The sequence below is a fragment of the Antechinus flavipes genome, chromosome 6 (assembly GCF_016432865.1).
Source record: "Antechinus flavipes isolate AdamAnt ecotype Samford, QLD, Australia chromosome 6, AdamAnt_v2, whole genome shotgun sequence".
In the NCBI taxonomy this organism is placed as follows: Eukaryota; Metazoa; Chordata; class Mammalia; order Dasyuromorphia; family Dasyuridae; genus Antechinus; species Antechinus flavipes.
The window spans coordinates 160,268,294-160,291,305 of record NC_067403.1 but is presented as its reverse complement, the minus strand read 5'-3'; the positions used below and the strand labels follow the sequence as shown (position 1 = coordinate 160,291,305).

The following is a 23,012-nucleotide window of genomic DNA, read 5'->3' as shown; positions in this document are numbered from 1 at the left end:
CATATACTCCTTCTAACAGTACTTATATTAATAAATGTTAATTTATTATCTTGCCATATAGAAATATAAATAATTTAACCTTATTCAATTTCTTATATTTTTTATTTCTTTTTTTTTTTTTACTTTTTATGTTTCTTTTGAGTCTTGTATTTTAAAATAATTTTTTTGTTTACCACTCATTTTTTTTAATTACAATGCTTGAAAGTCCTCTATTTTGTTAAGCATCCTTTTTTTCTTGAAAGATTATATTTAGAAGCAGCAAGGTGATGCTGTGGGTAGAGCACCAGCCCTGAAATCAGGAGGACCTTAGTTCAAATCGGATGTCACACACTCAACACTTCCTAGCTGTGTAACCTTGGGCAATTCACTTAACCCCAATTGCCTCACCAAAAAAAGAAAAAAAAGATTATATTCAATTTTCCTGAGTAGGTGATTCTCAGTTATAATCCTAACTCCTTTGCTTTCCAATGTATCTTATTCCAAGACCTCCAGTTCTTTTATGAGCAAGCTGCCAAATCCTTTGAGATACTGACTGTAGCTCTATATTATCTGCATTGTTTCTTTTATTCTGCTTTCAAGGCTTTCCTCTTATTCTGTGAGTTCTGGAATTTGTTATGATGATTCTAAGAGTTTTTATTTTAGGATATTTTTCATGCTATAATTGGTGGATTCTTTCAATTTCTATTTTGCCATTTACTTCTACTATAGCAAGGCAGGTTTTTTGATAATTTCTTGAAAGAAGCTATCTAGGTTTTTGTTTGTTTGACTGATTTTTAAATTCTTGTTTATCATCTCCTCTTGATCTATTTTCTAGATGAGTTGCTTTTTCAGTGAGAAATTTCACATTTTCTTCTTTTTCTTACCTTTTTGATTTTGTTTTGTGGTATCTTAATGTCTCATAGCATCACTAGTTTCTTCTTGTTCAGTTCTAATTCTTAAAGCATTATCTTCCTTGTTGAGCTTTTGTACTTTTTTTTCAATTTGGCCACTTTTAAAAGGAGTTATTTTCCTTGGAAAATTTTAGTATATATTTTTCCATGCTATTGACTTTTTGTCATGATTATCTTGCATTACTCTCATTTTTTATTCTAATTTTTCTTTTATATGTCTAATTTGTTTTTAAACATCCTTCTTTATAAAGCAGTAGTCATCAAAACCATTTTGTACTAGCTAAGAAATAGAGTAATAGATTAGTGGAATTGATTAGATTCACAAGACACATTAGTCAATGACTATTGTAATTTAATGTTTGATAAACCCAAAGTTCTGGGATAAAAACTCAATATTTAAAAAACCGCTGGAAAATTGGAAAAAAGTATGGCAGAATATAGGCATTGACCTACACCTAACACCCCATACCAAGATAAGGTTGAAATAAGTTCAAGATTCAGAAATAAAGGACGATACTATATGTATGTGTGTGTGTGTGTGTGTGTGTGTGTGTGTGTGTATAATATATATACACAAAAGGAATTCAATCATGAAAGGTTAGTATGGTGACAGGGAAGAGCAAGACACAAACTCATAGGAGGACAACACTGTTAAAACATCTATGGACACAAAATCCTAAAGAAAAATGAGAAGTAATCTCAAGTCCACTGACAGACCTCATGGAAAAACTCAAAAAGGTACTTAAAATTGCATAAAAGAGGTAGATGAAAAATTGGGAAAAGAAATGACAGTGATGTAAAAGAATTATGAAAAATGAGTCAACAGCCTGGAAAAAGAAAAGTTTTTTTTTTAAGTAGTTAAAAATGAAAAGTACAAAAGCTAATTGAGGTAAACAACTTAAAACTTAGAATTGGGCAAGTAGGAGCTAATAACTCTATGAGACATCAAGAATCAATCAAACAAATTCAAAAGAATGAAACAAAGGAAAAAATGTAAAATGACTTATGGGAAAAACAACTGACTTAGAAAATAGATCCAGGAGAGACAATGTCAGAATCATTAGATTACCTGAAAGCCATTATCAAGGAAATTTCAAGAAATTATCAAGGAAAACTGCCCTAACATATAGAGAGTAAAATAAGTATTAAAAGAATCCAACTATCACCTATGGAAAACTATCCTGAACCAAAACTCCAAGGAATATTTAGCCAAATTTCAAAACTACAAGAGCAAGGAGAAAATACTGCAAATGGTCAGAAAGAAAGAATTCAAATATCAGAAAGCCACAATAAGGATTACACCAGACTTGAAGTTATGAAACATGATATTTTGGTACGCAAACTCACCATTACTGCAATCAAGACCACCTACCTAGTGAAATTAAACATAATACATCAAGAAGAGAAATGATCATTGAATGAAATAGAAGTATACCAAGTTTTCTGGGATAAACTTATAATATCTATCTACTCCCTTACATGTTATTACTCTGGGTAAGTAATTTTTTTTATTTTCAAGCTACACTCCTGAGTGCTATTCTTTAATGGGAAAAAGGGCCCTAAGCTATAGATTCAAAGACTGACTTCCCATCAAACACTAGTTGTGCAACAAAAACATATGGTAGAAAGTAAAGACATCCATTTATCCAAGTTGATAACAAAATGAAAATCAGAGAAGATATACATAAGAAAATGTATATTTGCATATTTGACAATGAAGAATGAAGGAGCTCTCATTGAGAATAAGATATCTGGGGCAGCTAGGTGGTGCAGAGGATAGATCATCAGACCTGAAGTTAGGAGGTCCTGAGTTCAAATGTGGCCTCAGACACTTAACATTTCCTGTGTGACCCTGGGCAAGTCACTTAACCCCAATTGCCTCAGGAAAAAAAAGAGAGAGAGAGAGAGAGAATAAGATATCTCAGCTTAATTGAGTCAGTCCTAAAGTTCACCCAAGAAGAAATTTTCCCCAAGTTTCTAATGTAGCAAGATAAAGATAGGGACATAAAAGAAATTGCCAAGTCCTCTACATACCACTTCTCAGAGTTTTTTCTTCCTTCTTTGATCTGAAGAGAAATTAAAATGGTACATCTTCATCTCTGTTCTCTTCATTTCTCAGTAATTCTTCCACCCCTCACACAGGCACAAGCCATTGAACAATAAAGGTCAGCTAACAAGGAGAAAGATACATACAATTGGAACTTTAAGCTAAGGTTTACATTTTTATAGTCCAAAGATTTATAGATTTTTTTCTCCTAAATCTGTTTTTCAAGTCAGTTGTTTTTTTGCTGTGAAATACTTTACATTTTCTTCTTTTTAAAAGTCTTTTGACTTTATTTTGATATTTCTTATCTCATATTAGCTTTGTTTTGGTCTGTTCTAATGTTCTGTGAGTTTGTTGTTTTGGCACAGGTACCTCTTGTGTGAAGCTATTAATTCCCTTTACAATTTTTTTTTATTTCATAGTTCTCAATTTTTTCCAACTTATTTCCCCTCCAAGTAATCTCATTTCACTTATAAAAACATTTTCACTCTTTTTTTTTAAACTCTCACTTCATCTCTTCCAGGGATTCTAGTTGAATCTGTGCCCAAGCTATGTTTTTCTTTTTCTTTCTTTTCCTTCTTTCTTTTTTTTTCCTGAGGCATTGCTTGTAAATGGAGTTATATTTCTTTCTATTTGAATCTTGAGTGCCCCTTCCACTAAAATAGATTTTTATGGTAAGATTCTTTTTTTTTTTATTTGTCCATATTCCAGACTACTTCCTGACTACAGACTTGATGTTGAAGTTGGTCTCAATATTTCTCGAAGGAAAATTTGGGCTGGTCTTGTTGTTTTCTTGGGTTATTAAGTATATTATCCCAGGATCTCAGAAATAGGCAGATGATGTATAAGCTTTCAATATTCCCAAAGTGGTCTGATCGTGAACAAAATTTGATTGCTGCTCTCCTGATCTGAGCTTTGTTGACCTGAATTTTAGTTTAAACAACAGTACACTGTGACTGTATACCTCCACTGTCAGCCAACTGAAAGCTCTTTTGATTTAGAGTGACAGAATTGAAGGATCCCTTTTAGCCTGGAACTTTTGCCCTGATTATTCCTCTGTAAACCCTACTAGAAGTAAGGTCCTCCTCTGGGCTTGGGTTCAAGACCACAATATTGCATCTGCACTTCCCCCTTTCTTTGCTCATAGCCCAGGATCTTACTACCCCAGAATAACACTATGTAGGTTTCCTTATCAGTTCCCTCTAGATTTGTGACCCAGAACTAGGCAATAGGGAAAAAAAAATTTCCAGTTCACACTGTTCCCATCAGGTCTGGGACCTTTTATTGTTTTGGCGCACAGCCTTTCTCTTGGCACTCCAGTGCTCACTATGTAGCAATCTCCAGTCAGCCCCATCCTCAATTCCACAAACTATTATATCTGTCTCCCTATTCCAAGTTGATCCTTATGAAATGACTCACTGGGATCTTTTTCTGGATTTCCCCATTATGATTTGGTCAGGTGTATTTTTGAAATCTCTTTGGAGGGGTTTGTGAAAGGGAACTCAGCTGGATTGGTTCCTGTTACTTCTCAATAGATGATTATTAAGTACCCAATATGTCCAAGGGAAGAGACAGCACAGCATAATAGATAGAAGCCAGCTTTGTAATCAGGGAAATTGGATTCATGTTTTATCTCTGATACATATGGGGGGTGTGGCCCTGGACAAACAATACTACTTTATCAATACCCTTGAACAATGTTGGAAGACCAAGTTTCAGAGCACTAGTGTACTAGTGGAAGGGATTTCCTAATGAAAAGTACCCCCACCCCTATTACCAATGAAATCACAGATTCAATCTGAAAAACAAATGCACAAGACATTCTCCTAGGTACTGGGACTAGTGCCAGATCACAAGGAACTTGTATTCTCTTTAGATAAAGTGGAGGAGATGCAATAAGAAACATATAAGGCAAATTTGAGAAGGGAAAACCAAGGAAGGCCCATTGAATCAACTCTCAGAGAAAGAAGGTAGCATTAGATCCACGCTTTGAGGGAAGACAAGGATTCTGAGAGATGAAGGGAGATTGTATTCCAGGGAAATTCCTAGAGATAAGAAATAGAGTTTCAAGTGTGAGAGAAAGCGAGAATTTCTGTTTCGCTGATATAGAGAAAAGAAGTATGAAATAAAAATGGAAAGGTAGTTAGGAACCAAATTGTGGAAGTTTTTTGGGGGGATCTTTTTTGGATCACAAAAAAAAAAAGCTTTTTCAAAGCATATTCATGGATAATTTTTCAACATTAACCCTTGCAAAACCTTGTGTTCCAATTTCCTCCCCTACTCCTTAACCCCTGCCCTAGATGACAAGTAATTCAATATATGTTAAACATGACAAAATATATGTTAAATCCAATATATGCATACATATTTATAGAATTATCTTGCCACACAAGAGAAATTAAATCAAAAAGGAAAAAAATGAGAAAGAAAATATATTGCAAGCAAGCAATAACAAAAGAGTGACAATGCTATGTTGTGATCCACACTCAACCCCCACAGTCCTCTCTCAGGGTGCAAATAGCTGTCTCCATCACAACTGACCTGTGCCAATTGGAATTGACCTAAATCATCTCATTGTTGAAAAGAGCCATGTCCATCAGAATTGATCATTATATAATCTTGTTATTGCTGTGTATAATGATCTCCTGGTTCTTCTCAATTTACTCAGTATCAGTTCATGTAGGTCTCTCCAGGCCTCTCTCAAATCATCCTGCTGGTCATTTCTTATGAAACAATAATATTCCATAACATTTATAAACCATCATTTATTCAGTCATTCTCCAATTGATGGGCATCCACTCAGTTTCCAGTTCTTTGCCACTACAAAAAGGGCTGCCACAAACATTTTTGCACATATAAGTCCTTTTCCTTTTATTATGATCTCTTTGGGATATAGACCCAGTACAAACACTGCTGGATCAAAGGGTATGCACAGTTTGATAGCCCTTTGGGCAAATAACATATTGCTTTCCAGAATGGTTGGATCAGTTCACAACTCCACCAACAATGTATTAGTGTCTCAGGTTTCCCTAGATTCCCTTCCAACATTTGTCATTATCTTTTCCTGTCATCTTAGCCAATCTGACAGGTGTGTAGTGGTATCGCAGAATTGTCTTAATTTGCATTTCTCTGATCAATAGTGATTTAGAGCACCTTTGCATCAAATTATGGAAGTCTTAAAATGCCCTCCATGTTACTTCATATATTTCCTGAGAATAACATGAGAGAGATTTAGGACCACTCAGGTTTTATTTTGTTTTGTTTTGTTTCAGATGCAAAAAGTGCTTCTTGTGTGTTGGGGGCAGCTTTAGGGCATTGTTTCTTAGATAATGAAATGTAAGCTAGTGCTGAGGCTATTAACTTGCATATTGCCAGATACATGTTTGTCATGGTCCAGAGAGGCCAGACCATTGATTACTCAGGGGTTCACTAGATCATGTAGATAGGATCACTCTGCCAAATTCTTCATTTTTAGTTTCTCAAGTCAGTCTTGAGTCATAGAATCACAAAGGTTCCAGAAATGCATTGGAACCCCAGTTAGTTGATTATCCACTGGAAGGAAGCTCATTGTTTTATGTTTCCTATCAAAAACAAGGTGCTGAGTCACAGTCATATAAGCCAAAATATTTTACTTGTTTAAACAGAGGTAACAGTCAGATTGCCATGAGCTCCATTTCTGCATGGCACTGATTTATATTTTGAAAGGTTTAAGTAGGGGAATGGATTAAGCAATAGAGAAAAATGTCAGTGATGTCATACCTTTTGTGGTTTCTGTGTTTATATTCTCAAAGTGGAATGTTTGTATTTGACAGTCTAAAACATTTTGACTCATAATTGTTCTTATGATTTTATAAATGTCATCTCTGTTCTAATAGTCAAGAAAGAAAAAAAAGAAATGTTTGTCCTTCGTAAGCAGGGATACACTAAATTTCACTGGAACAGCATTGCCTACAAAATGAAATTTGATCTAGGGTGAGTTCTATTGCTGAAGAGCTTTATCTTCTGGTATTTTTTTAGACTAGTCTCACAGCATGAACCCCTAACACAGAAATTTTGTGAAGTAATAGACATAATTGTGTTCTTAGGAAGAAAAATTAACCTACAATTTAAAAATTTAAACCTACTATGTTTCAATTTTGTGGGGAGGTGGAACTGGAAATAGAGCTTCACTTATTTTCTCCAAATGATTGTCAAATCCACTAGGTGGAAGCATTTACTCAGTTTTGCATTGCACATTTACACTGAAGATCGGGAAAAAAAACCAAATATATTTCTTTGAAGGCAAATGGCAAGTGTCATTATTCTTCAGCGCTCTCTATTCTGTAGTTTAAAAACTTAGCAATTCTCCTCCTCCTCTTTCTCTTCTTCCTCCTCCTCCTCTTTTTTTCTCCTCCTCCTGCACCCATCTAATCTTCCTCTTCCACTTCCTCCTTTCCTTCCTCCTCCTCCTCCTCCTCCTCCTTCTTTTCTTCCTCCTCCTTGTCCTCCTTGTCCTCCTTCCTTTTTTTAAAAAAACTAGATGTTGTTGATTTTGTTAATGTGGGGAATATATTCTTATAGAACAATAATATGTTATGTTCTATAAGGTAGCTTCATCTACCAGCACAGATTGGCAATAATGTTGTAATTTATAAGTAACTTGTTCAGCCTCACACTGCCAAGTGTTAGAGGTGAGAATTAACTCAAGTTCATCCTGACACTGAATCCAGCTCTTTCGAGACAGCATGTTGCATTTGTTTTGCATTAAGAAAATAATTTCCATTTAGTACCAATGGAAGTACAGTAATTGCTTTAAGAATAATATAACCAGGTGTATTCTTTTCAGTATTGCAGATTGTTGCATGTGGAAAACCACATTTTGTATCTCATCATTTTCCACTTAAGAAGACTGAGAAATAAAAATCAGGGACTTACTCAGATATTCCCATTTGCTAGGTAGTAGATATTATATCCATTGCTAAACTCCATCCATTGCTAAACTCCATCTCTCCTGTCTCATTGTTTCATGGGTTTTATATTGGCTTGTTGCAATAAAGGTTAATATTTTGGCTGACAGATAAATTTCAGAGTTAGCTTTTATCAGTTAACTCAAAAATCCTTCAATACCTAGGATTCTTTTGTATATCAAGAACAAGGACAATGGAAAAGTCAAACGTAGGCAGGATTCAGTGGCAAGGTGATCAATGGGGATATTACTAAGTACCAAAATTGGGAAATCTTGTAGTTGCTGAAGAGGAAAGATCATTCTGTAACTAGGCCATTTAAGAGTCATTTAGGTTAAATTAGCTTCTTTAGCACAAGATATTTAATATATGTTTGTTGACTGATTATAGTTAAATAATATTTTCCTGGACTTCAAAAAGCAGAATGCTTATGGACTAGTACAGAAAGTGGGCAATTTTCCGTTAGAAACTAGGGCTGTTTCAAGTATAATTGTAAGTAGAGTTTGGTGAATTTGTCTAAGTAGTATCTCTCCACATGGAGAACATGGGAAGCATGCGTCTAGAAGAAATGTGATGACATGTAAATAAAGCACCTTGGAGAGACTGACTGGAGCATGTATAGGCAGGCCATAACTGGTTCCAGTTGTTTCAACAAGTATTGAAGAGGAGGCTGCTTTCCTGGCTACAGAGGGATCCAATCCAAAACAGCCTATCTTCTTTGGCTCTGGTTTCTTTGCCTCATTTGACTTCTGGTAGATTTTAAAGACATGTTCAATCATAGTTTCTGGTGAAGAAAGCAGAGTCTCTGACATTGAGAGCAAGGAACAGGAATCTTTGGCTTGGGATGCATGCTGGATTTTATAGTTAGCTCACAATCAATCCCCTGAGCAGTGGGGGATCTTTGGGAGTGACTTCAGCCTAATTAATGGAAGAACTCAACCAATTGTGATGTCTTGATTGAATAAGAATTTGGTGGAATCAATTAGGAACTATGCTACTCCCTCAACTTGAGCTTATTCCCTCAATGAAGGGAATGACCTTTTTCCCTTATAAAAGACATGGTTATGGTTTTAAAATAAAAAATTTTGTGTACAAGATAATGTTAAATCACTGATACGTAAGTAGAGGGGCTCCAGTCAGAAAGGACTCCACCTAATTTTTTAAGACAGATAATCCAGTTCTCTCAGAGTATCTCTAGTTCCCTGTGGAGAACACAGAAGCCAGGCCCTGAGAAGAGAGGGACAGTAAATACATATTACAAGACAGCTTTCAAAATAGAAGCTAAATAGACTTTTTTGTAATTTCTATGCATTATTCTTTATTCTGCCTCCTGAAGTCACTCTGAACAAATTTCATCCTTTCTACCACATTATAGTCATGATTTAAATACTTGAAGAAAACTATCACATTCTATGAAAACACATACACACATAACACACAGAGTCTGAGTCCTTTTTTTCTATAGACTTAACACATCTAGCTTCTTCCAACCAAACCCCCCAATAGACTGAAGGATCTTTGTTATTCCTGTTGCTCTGAACATTCTTTGGTCCCCAGAAGTGAACACATTACACCAAATGCAATGCAATGAGTGCAGAATACAGTGGAACTATCACCTTTTTATTTGTAGAAGTCATCTCAATATAACCCAAGAATTGCATTAGCACTATATCACACTGCTCATATTAAACATGTAGTCAGTACACCAAGTCACCTCCCTCCCCATAAAAACAACAACTGTCTATCCATGTCTCCACCATCATACACTTATGAAGCTGATTTCTGGTACACAAATATAAGACTTTGTATTTATGTAAGTATTATTCGTTTCACCCTGGTACTTAAGTGTTTTAAGATTTTTTGGACTTTATTCCCTGATATTCATTGTATTCGCATCCCCTCTCATTTTGGTGTCATCTTCAAATTTGATGAGTATGTCTTCTATACCTTTATCCAAGTCATTGATGAAAATAACTGCCATAGATCCCTGTGGTATCCAATGAAGTCATCCTACCATGTTGATATTGGCTATTCACAATTATCCTTTGCTATCCAACTTGTTCTGAATCTATCTTATTCTATTATTGTCTAATCCATACCTCTACATCTCTACATAAGGACAGTAAGATCACAAGGTATAGAGAGACTATGTGATCTGTTTTGCAGTATTCATACAGAAAAAGTAATGAATCTTTTCATGTGTTGAAGTGCTAGTTAATGTTGCTGTGAAGTTATAATCGAAATTAATTGAAAACATTTTACTAATGCTTTTTACCCTTAGGGAGTCATTTTGTACTTCAGTCTCTTTGTTTTTATTGGTAGAGATAATATATATAAATATCTTTATAATTTAGTGGGAAGTTCATCTGTTTCTTTTATGTTATAGTATGCCATGACAACAAATAATTGGGAATTAGGAAATAAGAATGAATTCAAGAAATTAAATGATTAGGATAATGAGTTCCTATGAAAACAACACTATTCGGTTTTTGTTTTTTTTGTTTTTTGTTTTTTTTTTTTTTGGTAGTTACTTTTGATGGCTTAAAGAAAGCTCCTTCTTGATGTACAAGTTGTACAATACAGTTTCATTATTTGGAAGTCAATCTGTTAGGTGTTTGAATCTTCTCAGAACTGATTTTAAAATATGATTTATTATTTTTTCTCTCTAAAGACAAAATTGGAGTTTTATGCTATTTGTATTGCATGTTAGGTAGTTTGGGGGGAAGGCAAATATCAAAAGTATAAAAATACATTGTTTAAAGGGTAAATTACTAGTTGGTGCTTTTATAGCATTAAAAAGACTGCAATATACTTTATATAGATGATCCAAATTGAAAAAAAATGCAACAGTAGAATTAAAACCTCTTATTTAGGTAGCTCTTTACATTTCATAAACATGATCTCATATACATAAATATATGTTATTTATAAACATGATTTTGCTTATGAAATTGGTAGTAAAAAGTTGAATATTTCTCCTCTCTTTTACAGATGAGAAAATTGTGATTTTGACTATGATTTACTTATAAAAGTCTCATTTGTAATAATAAATATCCACTTTAATTGTGTAAACTAAATCTGCCAGTAGTCTAATATTTTTTAAAATGTGGATTTATTTTGTTTTTCTTTAGGATGAAGACCTGGCCCGCCAGCTGGTGGAGCTGGGCTATAGAGGAACTGGAGAAGTAGTGAGAAGGGAAGACTTTGAAGCAAGGAAGGCAGCTATTGAGATAGCAAGACTTGCAGAAAGGAGTCAGAAAAAGTAAGTGGATGCTGCTCAACACAATATACAGTCCATCTGGATTTCAAAAACTTATTTTTTCCTTTTTGAAAACTGACAGCCCCTTCACTCCTCACCCCCACCCCAGAAATCTTATCGAATTTTCTCGACTATAGAAGTACAGGATGATGTAGAAAGAATTAAAATATTTCAACAAATGACAATGATCAATTAACTGGAATGTGCTAGTTATAAAAAAAAAATAGATGCACTTACCAATGTATAAAATTAAAAAAAATACATTTAGTCAGCATGCCAATAAAATTTTGTTTAAAAGTAACTCAATAATATATGTACTAAATGGATGTGACCTTGGACTTAGGATTCTTTGCTATTTCTCAGGTTTATAATAATCTTTTTAATTTTTAATTTTCACTCTATTCCCTTCCCACAAATCTTCTTTGATCCTCACATTCAAGAACATACACTGTGTTTATCCATATGTTTGAGTATCTTGTGAAGCCTAAAGTAATACAAAGAAACTGATCATATCTTACCAATCAACAGAATACCATTTAATTAACAAAACATTTTTAGTTAGCTATTCTATATCCTACAGTATGCTACAGCATACATATACATTAAATTGAAAAGACATAAAGGTATACCAAAGCACTGATTGTTTAGGTTGTTTGATTTGACATTGATTTTTAAATATTAGAGAGAACTATTTAGATTTTGATTCTTCTATTAGTATAAAGGGGTTTTACTCAGCTTTTTTTTTTTATATGACTAGAAAGCCCTCATATATTTACTCTGCAGAACAAAGAATGGAGCAGCACTTTTTTTTTTTATTTGTGGAATTTAAATTAATCTTTGAATGTCCAATTTTAATTGGTAATACTTGTAATTATTTTGTTCCAGACCTTAGAAGGTCTGGAATTTAATGCCCTAATGCTCACTGTTAATACAAAAACCCATTAACATTATTGAACTCTAGTAGTCAGTCTGGACTTCTAAAATAATTCAACTAAAATAATCTAAATTGTAATGAAACATAGTGTATAATGTCTTGAGTAAAACTTAAAGTAAAAACTTTCTTTTTATTATTATTTTTATAAAGTAGTAAAAACTAGAAGTGTCTAGCTGAAATTTCTTTAAAAAACTATACACACATACACATATACATATATGTGTATGTATATAAGGCCTTACAACTCACATATTACTTTATACTTGATATAAGATATCAAAAATTGTTGATCATGTATAAAAAATACTGCTAAAGACATGAATAGTTTGTTTTTGTATAAAAATTGTGTGTGTGTCCTTCTCTGTGGTTATAGTATTTTAAATCAATAAAGAAAATATCTGGAAGACACATTTTATTTCTCTTACTTTGCTGAGATCAATACCATCTAATAGACAGCCTCAACTTTATTTTTTTCCTTTTGCTCCTAAAAATTTGTCTCAGAAATTGAAATTATTTTTTTTAAAAGAAGGCTAACTTATCAGCCATCTCCATTTCACTCGTTTTCACCTCTTACTGGAGTTTGTTCTCCAATATCTCTTTTTCCTGTTTTACTGACTTTTTACTCTCACTTTTTACATGAGAAGGAAGGAAATAAAAAGGAAGGGGGGAAGGAAGGAAGAGAGGAAGGAAGGAAGAAAAGAAGGAAGGATAAAAAGAAGAAAGGAAGAAAGGAAGGAAGAAAAGAAGGCAGGTAAAGGAAGGGAAGGAGAGAAGGAGGGAAATAAGAAGGGAGGAATGGAGGGAAGAAGGAAGGGAGGGAGGAAAGGAAGGAGGGAAGAAGGGAAGAAGAGAAGAAGGAAGGGAAGGAGGGAGGGAGGAAAAGAGGGAGAGAAGATGGGGGGAGGAAAAGAGGAAGGGAGGGAGGAAGGAAGGCAGGCAGGCAAGGGAAGGAAGAATTGGGTTAACCTCTGTGTTATCCTCTATAGAATTATGGGTGATAACTTTTTTGGCTAAAAGTCATAACTGTCTTTCAGATTGTTTTGCTAAATCTCTGAATACTTAACAGTATTGACACTAGGATCTCCTTTTTTTCTCAGAGGTATAGTCCTGATTGACATTTCTATAAAGTCATTATTTTATAGCCTCCCTTTCCCTAATAAACTGTCTGCTACAATATTATATAGGTGATCTTTAAATTCATATTTTAAAAAGTATTTCTCCTCTATTTCTCTTGAGAAAAAGTGTGAAATAGACAAATTATACCTTTAGTGTCAACCCTTTTCTTGGACCCTGTTGCTCATGGCTCTTACCATGCCCTTTTATCCCTACTTCCTCTATTATTAAGCACTGTCTTGCCTTACAATGGCATTACACCTAAAGTTACATTCTTTCTACAGTTGTTCATGAACAAATTTATTTTCTTTAACATTATATCATAATAGCAGACATTTATTTGATAACAATAATAATTAGTAATTTTTTTTTAAATCAGGCAGGAGAGACATAGATAGAAATTTATATGCAAAAGATCTGGGGTCTTTGATGCACTGCAAATTCAATGTCATTCAACTGTGTGATGTGGCAACCAAAAAAAAAATAACCTAATATAACCTTATGCTGCTTTAAAAAAGGAATATTTTCCTGGAATGATGATGTAAATTCCATCAGTATCCTTCTCTGGTTAGATCACATCTGATGTATTGCATTTAATTTTGGGAACCACCATTTCAGATTGTTGTTATTGTTCATTCTTTATTTTTGAAGAGGACCAATGACATCCAGAGAGTGGATGCAGTATAATATCCAGAGAGAAAGTCTAAATCTAGGATTCTCATCTATTACAGCATGATGCATTTAAAAATCCTCACTTGATATTTATTTTAATTTTATTTAATTTTAATCATGTTAATAATATAGACAATTATTTTATTTCTTAATTTTCACTAAGATATTAAAGATTAACTCTGAGATTCTATGACTCTTTGACATCTTAATGTGGTACATTCAAAAGAGCACAAGCATGAGGTAACGGGCTGGTGTGCTGGCTCTGCCACTCATTAGCTGTGTGAACATAAGTCATTTAAACTCACTGAGCTTCAATCTCCTAACTTATAAAACAAGAGTACTAATATTTGTATTTGTCATTTGCTACCATATTAAATGATATGAAAGGAATTTTCTTTTTGAGCATTTAAGCAAGTGTTAGAATTGAGTATAGATAGATGGAAAGGTAAAGACAAATGGGGTAAAGGCAAACTGAGTAAAGCCAATTGGTAAATACAATAGAGTAATTTAATGGTGTCATTGCTTTATAATAAAAACAATTCTCTTTCCAGGCAAAAACTGTAAAATGCTTTATTAATATGTTCTTGCATCATTACTTCTGATAATCACAATGGGTTACTTCCAGATAGGTTTGCATCTTAAAGGAAAATGTCTACAAAGGAAATGCCTAAGTCAAAAGAATACATTTCTAATCATACAATTTCAAGCTATGTGAAACAGTACAGTAGATAGGCTGAAATACTTTCCTTGTGCCCTTCGAATCATACAACCTGGTAGTTGTCTTCTATTTTTCCAATCTCCTTTAAGAAACAGGTCTGATAAAATACAACATTTTCTTTACATAACTTTAGAATACAAGAGTTTTCCTAAGTAGTTTTATTTCTTTTGACTTTGTCTTTTTATAGTCTTTGGGAAATCCCTCACAAATGAAAATATATGGGCACATTCTGTATGCTTGCGTCTGCCTCATGCTCAATGCCAGGTTATTTTCAAACGACCAGTCAGCTAACCCATCCCACTCTACCAATTGACAAATTGATGGGTTTACTGCACTTTGTTGCCTCTTTCTCATATTTCTTCTATTCTCTTTATGTCTAAGCATCTGACCCATTCCAGTACAAATGCTTAGCAAAGTCCATGGACTTTGATTTATGCTCATACTTCCTTTCAAATTCCCTTTGAAATTCTCTGTATAATTCTTAAAAGCACACCTGATCCAGACTGAAACCAAATTAGTTCAGCTACAATACTGGGATGAAACGAGGTACTCAACAGACATTAAACAGTTATCAGAAACATGTTTACTTAGCTATAGCATAGGAAGGATATTCAGCAGGAATACAGTAGCACTCAACTTGAGTAGATGTGGGGATCCCTCTACCCATTATGGAAATCTGTCTGAGCAGTAGGGCAGGGTATGGGAATTTGATCAATTTTAGAGCACCCACCAAGTGGGAAGAGACCAGAATCCACACTAATAAACCTTTGTATGTCTTTAGGTAGTCAGGAAATCATATCCAGTACAGCCAGAGGACCCAGGATGTGCTATCAAGGAAGTGCAGGAGCTATGATTAGGACTTTTGTGAGACTCTCTCTTTTTTTAGAGAACCCCTATCGGGAGTGAGGGAGGATGGAAAGGCAACTTTATAGATAGTGGTTAAATCTTAATAACAAAGTACAAGAGACACAGAGGAAAAATTTGAAAATTAAAGGCAGCATCAATAACAGATTGAGATTTCTATAAAAACAGGCTGTTAGATGTAACAAGTACATGCTGGTGAATGTGCAGGCTGGCAAAGGTAACACCAATAGAAACTATCACACTTTAAAACTTTGTCATATGTTACAATAAAGAAGAAAACACACTGTTTTAAAACTTTGGACTTTTCTCTATCAATAATATTGCTTTAAATTCAGCTACATAATTTCATTACTTCAAGAGTAGCATTTGACTGAGACTTCATGGGTTGATTTTTTTTCTTATCAAGTCCCAAACAAAATAAGTATCATTGGCAGTATTGAAGACTACAAACAGATCAAAATGGATGAGAATTGAGAAAAGGCAGTTTCAATTGAACAATAAAATTTAAAAAAAACAAACAAATTTTATAGTTAGGAAGGGAGTGAAAGTAAAGAAAGTGGCCGAGAGTTATAGATGACTTTCTCAAGGAGTTTAGCCACAAAAGAAAGAATAGATAATAAAGTAGATATAGAACAATAGCTGGCAGAGATGGATGGATCAAGTGATGGTTTTCTGATGATGAAAGAGATAGGAGCATATTTGTAAGCAATAAGGGAAAAACCCAATAGATAAGGAGACATTGAATTAATGAGATAGTAGGCATGGTAGAAAGAATAATTTGCTCTTACTAACAATCTTTTCTTTATATTCCTCTTTCAAGAGTAAAATCTTAGAAAGACTTCACACTGACATGGTGAACATTCCACAAACTTGCCTACTTTCTCTCTGATGGTTATGTGTAAAGCAGAGTTATAAAGCAAGTCATAGTTGTTTTCCCAAAAACTTCCAAACAATTCTAGGTCTCCACATCTCTTCTGTACTCCCATTTACTTCCCAAGGGGGAAGCTCATAGTCTTTGTCACCCAATTAACCACATTCATGTCCAGATAAAGTCAATCCAAAGTTTGGAAGAACTTTAGGATACTTTCTTATAGAATATAATATTCAGAATACAAAATCCTACTCCATTCAGATACATTGTACCTGTACCTGTACCAATGATCTGTGCATCATTATACAGATGAGACTGAGAATCCACGGTCTCATAACAGTTGAACATAAATGCTAGCACACTCTCCTATGCAAGTATGGTTCCAAAACAGACTGTGACTGTTTTCCAAAAATAAGCCTACATTAACATGGAGAGTCACACTAACCATTTGGTGATTAATTATTCAGCCAATGAAACAACGAACAAAAATGACTATGTAGTCCCTTTATGTTTCTGCACTGACTACAAAAATGGTGGAAAATAAACTAATTAATTTTTAGACTGTCTATATAAATATAAATTTAACTATTGCTATTCAAAATATGTTGAACTAAGGACCAAATAAATATGGAGTGGGGAATTGAATCATATTAATCTTGATATTTTCTCTATAAATACAACCAGAAGTCCAAAGAAAGTTGCTATAAACTCACAGGTTCTCCTTACTGAGGCAAATAAAGGAGTTGGTGGATATGGTTTTATTATGCCTCCAATAGCTATAGTGATATCATTTCATAGGATATGTATTTGGACATCTTATATTATTATGGCTATGATAAACATTTGCAGCAAAGCCATTATGAAAAACATCTCCACTTGGGCATAACATCTGGTACATAAGAAAGGATGATAAAGAAAATTTATGACTATTATTAATGTTCTCCAAGTTAAATACTCAATGATTTCAATCCATAGGTAGATGTAGGAAGACAATGAAAAGTATTTAGTTGAGTTGTGGAGTAAGAGTTGAAAAAAAAAAAAGATCAAAGGTTTAGAGAAGATAGAAGTATCAAATACATATATATGGTCAATCCTCAACTTTTTCAGGGATAACATTTCTGGAAAATAGCACAAAAATAAAAAAAAACTGGAATATTGATGCGTTGAACCTATAGGAAATAGGGAATTAGGTACCTGAAACCATCAAAAATTGTACTTATCCCTTCTACATTGTGACTTTGCCCCTCACAGTTTTGATATATTTCAGATCAGCCTAAGAAATTAAATGGGAATTTTGGATGGAATTATGTGGCAGATAACATGTAAAGACAAGCAGACAACACAAAAAGATTTAGAAACTCGGGAATGCATAAAATATATGTATAGTACTGAAAACACCTTTAGACTTCTTTTCTGGTATGAAAGGAGAACCAAAATGTTTTATGTGAATTTTCCAGGTCACTTTGCCTCTAACCCCTACAAGGTGGAAAGTATAACTGTAATCTTTTGTTTGAGATTATTGAAAAAAACACTTTTCTTCATACAACTTTTTATAACAAAACATTAATCCTTTTCCTAACACAGTAACCATAAAACAATCCATAAAATGCAGGAAAAGAAGCAATATTCACATTGTCAGAAGAACCATGAGGTAAAAGGAAAAGTGACAACCTACCATTTCTGATCTCCCTTTAAACTCTGTAGTTGAACTGTTTCCCAAGGAAAAGTACATGTCTCAAGCTAAGTATCCAGTCCCCTTCCCCTTGGAACTCCCATGAGTTGGCTGGCTATGCTCCAGACACAGCAGGGAAGGGCCAAGCAGGTCTACCATTAATAGCCTGCTGAGATGCTGGGGAGGGTGGCTAAGGCAGTTGGGGAGGCTGGATATTTATTGGAACTCTATTTTACCATCTCATTTACCCCCAAATTTAGCTGCTTTCCCATCTTTTCAAATACCTCTTCTAGCACTCACCAATACTTTGGTAACATAAAAGGGAATATGAGGATGCTAATAAAATCACATGAATGCTTGAAGTCTTAAAAGTGAAATGCTCATGGGTTGAGACACAAAAAGAATGCAAAGGCATAAAACAGGCAAGCAAACCATCAAATAATATTACATTAAAAGTAATTTGATTATTTTCACAGACAAAAACACATCACATATATAGGAGGTATTTATAAATCAGATGTCTATATATAATCAAAGTACTACCTTATTAGAGCCAAGATAAAAATAAATATAATATAATATTACTTGAGGCATTTTTCTGCTTAATAATATCTCTTAATTCAAACACCTCCCTTCCTTCTCCTCCTTTCCAATCTCACCTAAGTCTATTGCTTGCTTTATTATAGTTTTACTAGCATTGTCTTTTTCCCCCTAATTCTTCCCATGCCTGATTAAGGTTCATGAAACTGATGAACACCATGTTGTAATCTTCCTTTCCTTCTACCCCCAATGTTACAATATCTATCTATATATATGTATGTGTATATGTATTAGGAATTTGTATTAGGACTTCTGGGGGTTGAGCCAAGATAGTGGAGTGAAATGAGCATTTCTGTTGAGTCCTCTCAACTTAATTCTAAATGAATTTTTAAAAGAATATTAAATGAAATTCTGACTAGGATAACCAAAAACAAACCATTTCTTTGGTCCAGGACCAACTAAAAAGACAGCAAGATAGATCTTCATACATTGGGGTAGGAAGTAGTATTGGCTGTGGGCTTGGAGGTGGCAGGAGTAGCAGTAGAATCCAGGGACAGAAAAAGAACTAAAACCTGGCCAGAAAAAGGTTAAATGGGTCCCCCTGTGCTAGGACTGGGCTCAAACTCAGGCATTATTTTATAGCTCCTTCATTTATTATCCAGTTCTAGGCCATAATTCCAAGGCAAAAGAGCAGTCATGATTGGTGATCACAAGGGAATAAAGTTCATACCTGGATAAGGATCAGAGCAGGGACTAGTAAAGTAATCAGAATTTTCCCCAGATCACCTTGTAATCAGCAAAATCCTATAGGTACCTAGATGGAGATATAGAAGCTCAAGGTAGTCATCAGCTCCCCCAACCCAGTGGTGAGCAAAACCCAATGCTAACATTAAATCTAAAGTCAAGAAATAGCCTAAAAAATAAGCCCACAACAAAACAAATAAATGGAAATTGTCTAAGAATAAAAAGCTTCTATGATGATAAGAAATCTCAATACACAAATTCAGAAAAAGACAATGATTTGAAAATATCTACAAACAAAGCATCAAAAAAAAAAAAAAAAGACAGAATTCCTAAAAGATCTAAAGGAAGAGTTGGTTGTTTTTTTATTTTGTTTTGTTTTTAAGAGCAAAAAGATTATTTTTAAAAAAGCAAATAACAATGACAAAGGAAAAATTGAGGAAAGAAATGAGAGCAATGGAAGAAAATCATGAAAAGAGATTAACAACTTGATAAAAGTAGCGCAAAAAACACTCAAGAAAATAACTTCTTAAAATTAAAATTGGTTGGGTGGAAGCTAATGACTCCATGAGACATCAAGAACCAATAAAACAGAGCCAAAAGACTGAAAAATGGGATAAAAGATGAAATAATTCATGGGGAAAATAACTGATTTGGAAAATTGATCAAAGAGAAATAACAAAAATAATTAAACTAACTGAAAGCCATTTAAATTATATCAGGATGTTTTTCTTTACTTGCTCATTTTCTGTAATTTCTTGTTTTTAAAGGTATTCTGTTCCTTTTCTTCTCTTTATTTCCTTTTTTAACATTTATTTTCTGCTTTGAAGTGATGATAAAGAACTCTAGGTTTACGCATAAACTCTTACTTTTCTGTGTCATCAGAAATCTTTCTGAATTTTGAGTTTAACTGAAGCTAGATGAGCACCTGAAAGAAATGACTCCAATGGAGGTAATTGGGATATACCAGGATATATAGAGTTATCTTCTGTAGTCTGCTGGAGCACATAGCACTAACCCCTGTGAAAACTTATTGAGAGAGACTATCACTATCTCATTTTTCCTTTCTGTTACTGCTATTGATGATGATGATGATATTGTTATTGTTATTAATGTTGATATTTTTGATGAAATTGGAATTATTGATAGTGTCATCATGAGTTATTGTTTTAGGCAATTAGAATTATTTGGATGCCATTTTAGAGCCCTCCTTGTGGAATTACAGATTCAAAGTTTCAAAAAATCTTGGAAATCATAATCCAACATTTACATTTTATAAATGTGAAAACTGAGGTCCCGAATGGCTTTTATTTAGGCACTGTTACATAGTGACAGAACTGGGATTTAAGCAACTCTAACTCCAAATTCAGTGCAATTTCCACTGGACTACCACTATTATAAGTACTAGGCTTGTGAGTTCATGTGCCCTGCTTCTTTTTTTAAAAGATGTAAATGTTTATTAAAATAAATGGTTTTAGCATTTGAGCTTCATTCTGAAGAAATAAAACAATTGAAACACAAATGTTGCAATCAGGTAGGATCTCCTATTGAAACCAAGCAAATCCCACTAAAGATTTGAAAATTTTTGCTATTGTTTGTTTGCTTGGATTTTTTCCTTCCTCATGTTTTTCCCCTTTTGATACCATTTTTATTGCACAATATAATGAATATGGAATTATGTTTAGAAAAATTGCACATTTGTTTTCCTTCTCAGGTTTTTTTCTTTCTTTCTAGAGCCAAGTTTTCTTGTGCAGCAAGATAACTGTATAAATATGTATACATATAAGAATTTAACATTTACTTTAATATATTTAACATGTATTGAACTACCTGCCATTTAGGGGAGGGGTTGGGGGAAAGGAGAATAAAAGTTAGAACAGAAGGTTTTGCAAGGGTTATTGTTAAAAAAAAAAATTACCCATGCATATGTTTTGTAACTAAAAAGCTACAATAATAAAAGAAAAAAAGAAAAATTTCACATATTTAAGCTATATCGGATTGCTTACTGTCTTGGAGGGGGAAGAAGACAGAGAAAAATTTGGAACACAAGGTTTTGCAAAGATGCATGCTGAAAACTATCTGCATATAGTTGGAAAAATAAAATACTGTTAATTAAAAAATAAGGATTTGGAAAGCACTTCTGAAATTCATCTTGTACTAGAAAGTCACTTTGGGAACAGCAACCAGTAGAAATCCAGTTCCTATTATAAAGTAAGTTTCCTTCCCCCAAGAGATTTTTTCAAAAAAGTCTATTTTGCAATTAGCTGAGGTAGTCAGTACCTTGAAAATTAGTCCAAGGAAAAAACAATCCTCTTTTTAAAGTAGTTAGCAATAATACTGATCAAAATGTATCACACTTTGATTCCAATTTTGTCTCTTACTGTTAACTAAGATGAACCCTTTTCTAGTGCTGACCCATATCTTTGTTGTTATCTACCTTTGTCACTTTCTTCCTAGCTTTCAAAGAGTTCTTTGCTAATTTTGTTGCTTTTACCTACAAGGTATTTCACTACTTCTTTTATGATAGTTCATAATTCTTTTAGGATGCAGACCAAGTTTTAATTCCCCTATAAACCTTCCATGACTACCATCTTTCTCCTGAAGAGACACATCTTATCTCTGACACTTATTAGCTGTGCAACTATGGGCAAAGCACTTCCTGAAACTTAAAAAATGGGACTATCAATAACTCTGGACTTTATAGATTTGTTGTCTACCACGGTTGTTGTAAGGATCTAGTGAGTGATTTTAATCACTACTTACCATTCAAGAATATAAGTAGTGAGGCTCAGTTAAGGAATTTGTTTCACTTGGCATTCACTTAAAAATCTCATCAAAAAAAGTTTTTTTGCTTTTTTTTTTTTTTTTTTGCTTTTTTTTAATGTCTCATATCCCTTTCGTTCATCTCTGGACTCCTTCTCTCTGCTTAGGATTTGGGCCAAATATAAATGACTGTTATTTATTTTCTTGATAAGTAAGAATTTTGCTTCTGAATTCCTTACACCTGAACAGGGCTTGGTCACTGCTAAAGATATACATACACATATGTATCCTTTCTACAACAATCTCCATTTTCAAATTTGAGAAAACTGGATTTAAGAGAAGTAAGTATGAATGCCCTAAGTCACAAAATTAGAAAGTATACCAAGACTCTGTTTCTATTATAGCACATGATTTCCCTGCTTGGTCAGTTTTATTTTCTCATTTTTAAAGAATAGGATACATGGGACAATAGATAGAGAAATGGCCTCAAAATCAGGAAAAGAACCTTGTTTTTAATACATTTTGTTTGCATGATCTTTGATAAGTCACTTAACATCTCATCACTATAGGCCAGTTTCCCAAATTGTTTTCTAAGGAGCTCTTAAAACTCCCTGTTTTGTTTTGTTTTAATGAACTTTATATTATATGTCTATAAGTACCAAAATAATAATTTTAGAGAAATTTTCACCTTAAGGTTTTTGCCAAATTTTTATTTATAATAGTAACAAAAATATCTAGTATTCATATAGTGCTTGAAAGTTGCAAAATGAGGTGCAAATTTCATTTTATCTTATATTTGCAAAAGTGCTAGGAGATTTGTGTTGTTAATATCTCCATTTTCCATGAGGAAACTGAAGCAATATAAAATTTATATTTTTCTTTTTTTAAATTAAAGCTTTTTCTTTTTCTTCTTTGCTGAGGCAATTAGGGTTATGTAACTTGTCCAGAGTCACACAGCTACGAAGTGTTAAGTATCTAAGGCCAGATT

General features: G+C 33.6%; 1 protein-coding gene across 1 annotated transcript in view; it reads left to right on the top strand.

The window, feature by feature from the left end:
* CFAP299 (cilia and flagella associated protein 299) overlaps window positions 1-23,012 on the top strand; it is a 495,839-nt gene that overhangs the window by 9,980 nt on the left and 462,847 nt on the right. The window contains exon 2 of the mRNA XM_051965852.1: window positions 11,009-11,139. Within this exon, the coding sequence (XP_051821812.1) occupies window positions 11,009-11,139 (131 nt within the window). The remainder of the gene's footprint in view (window positions 1-11,008; window positions 11,140-23,012) is intronic.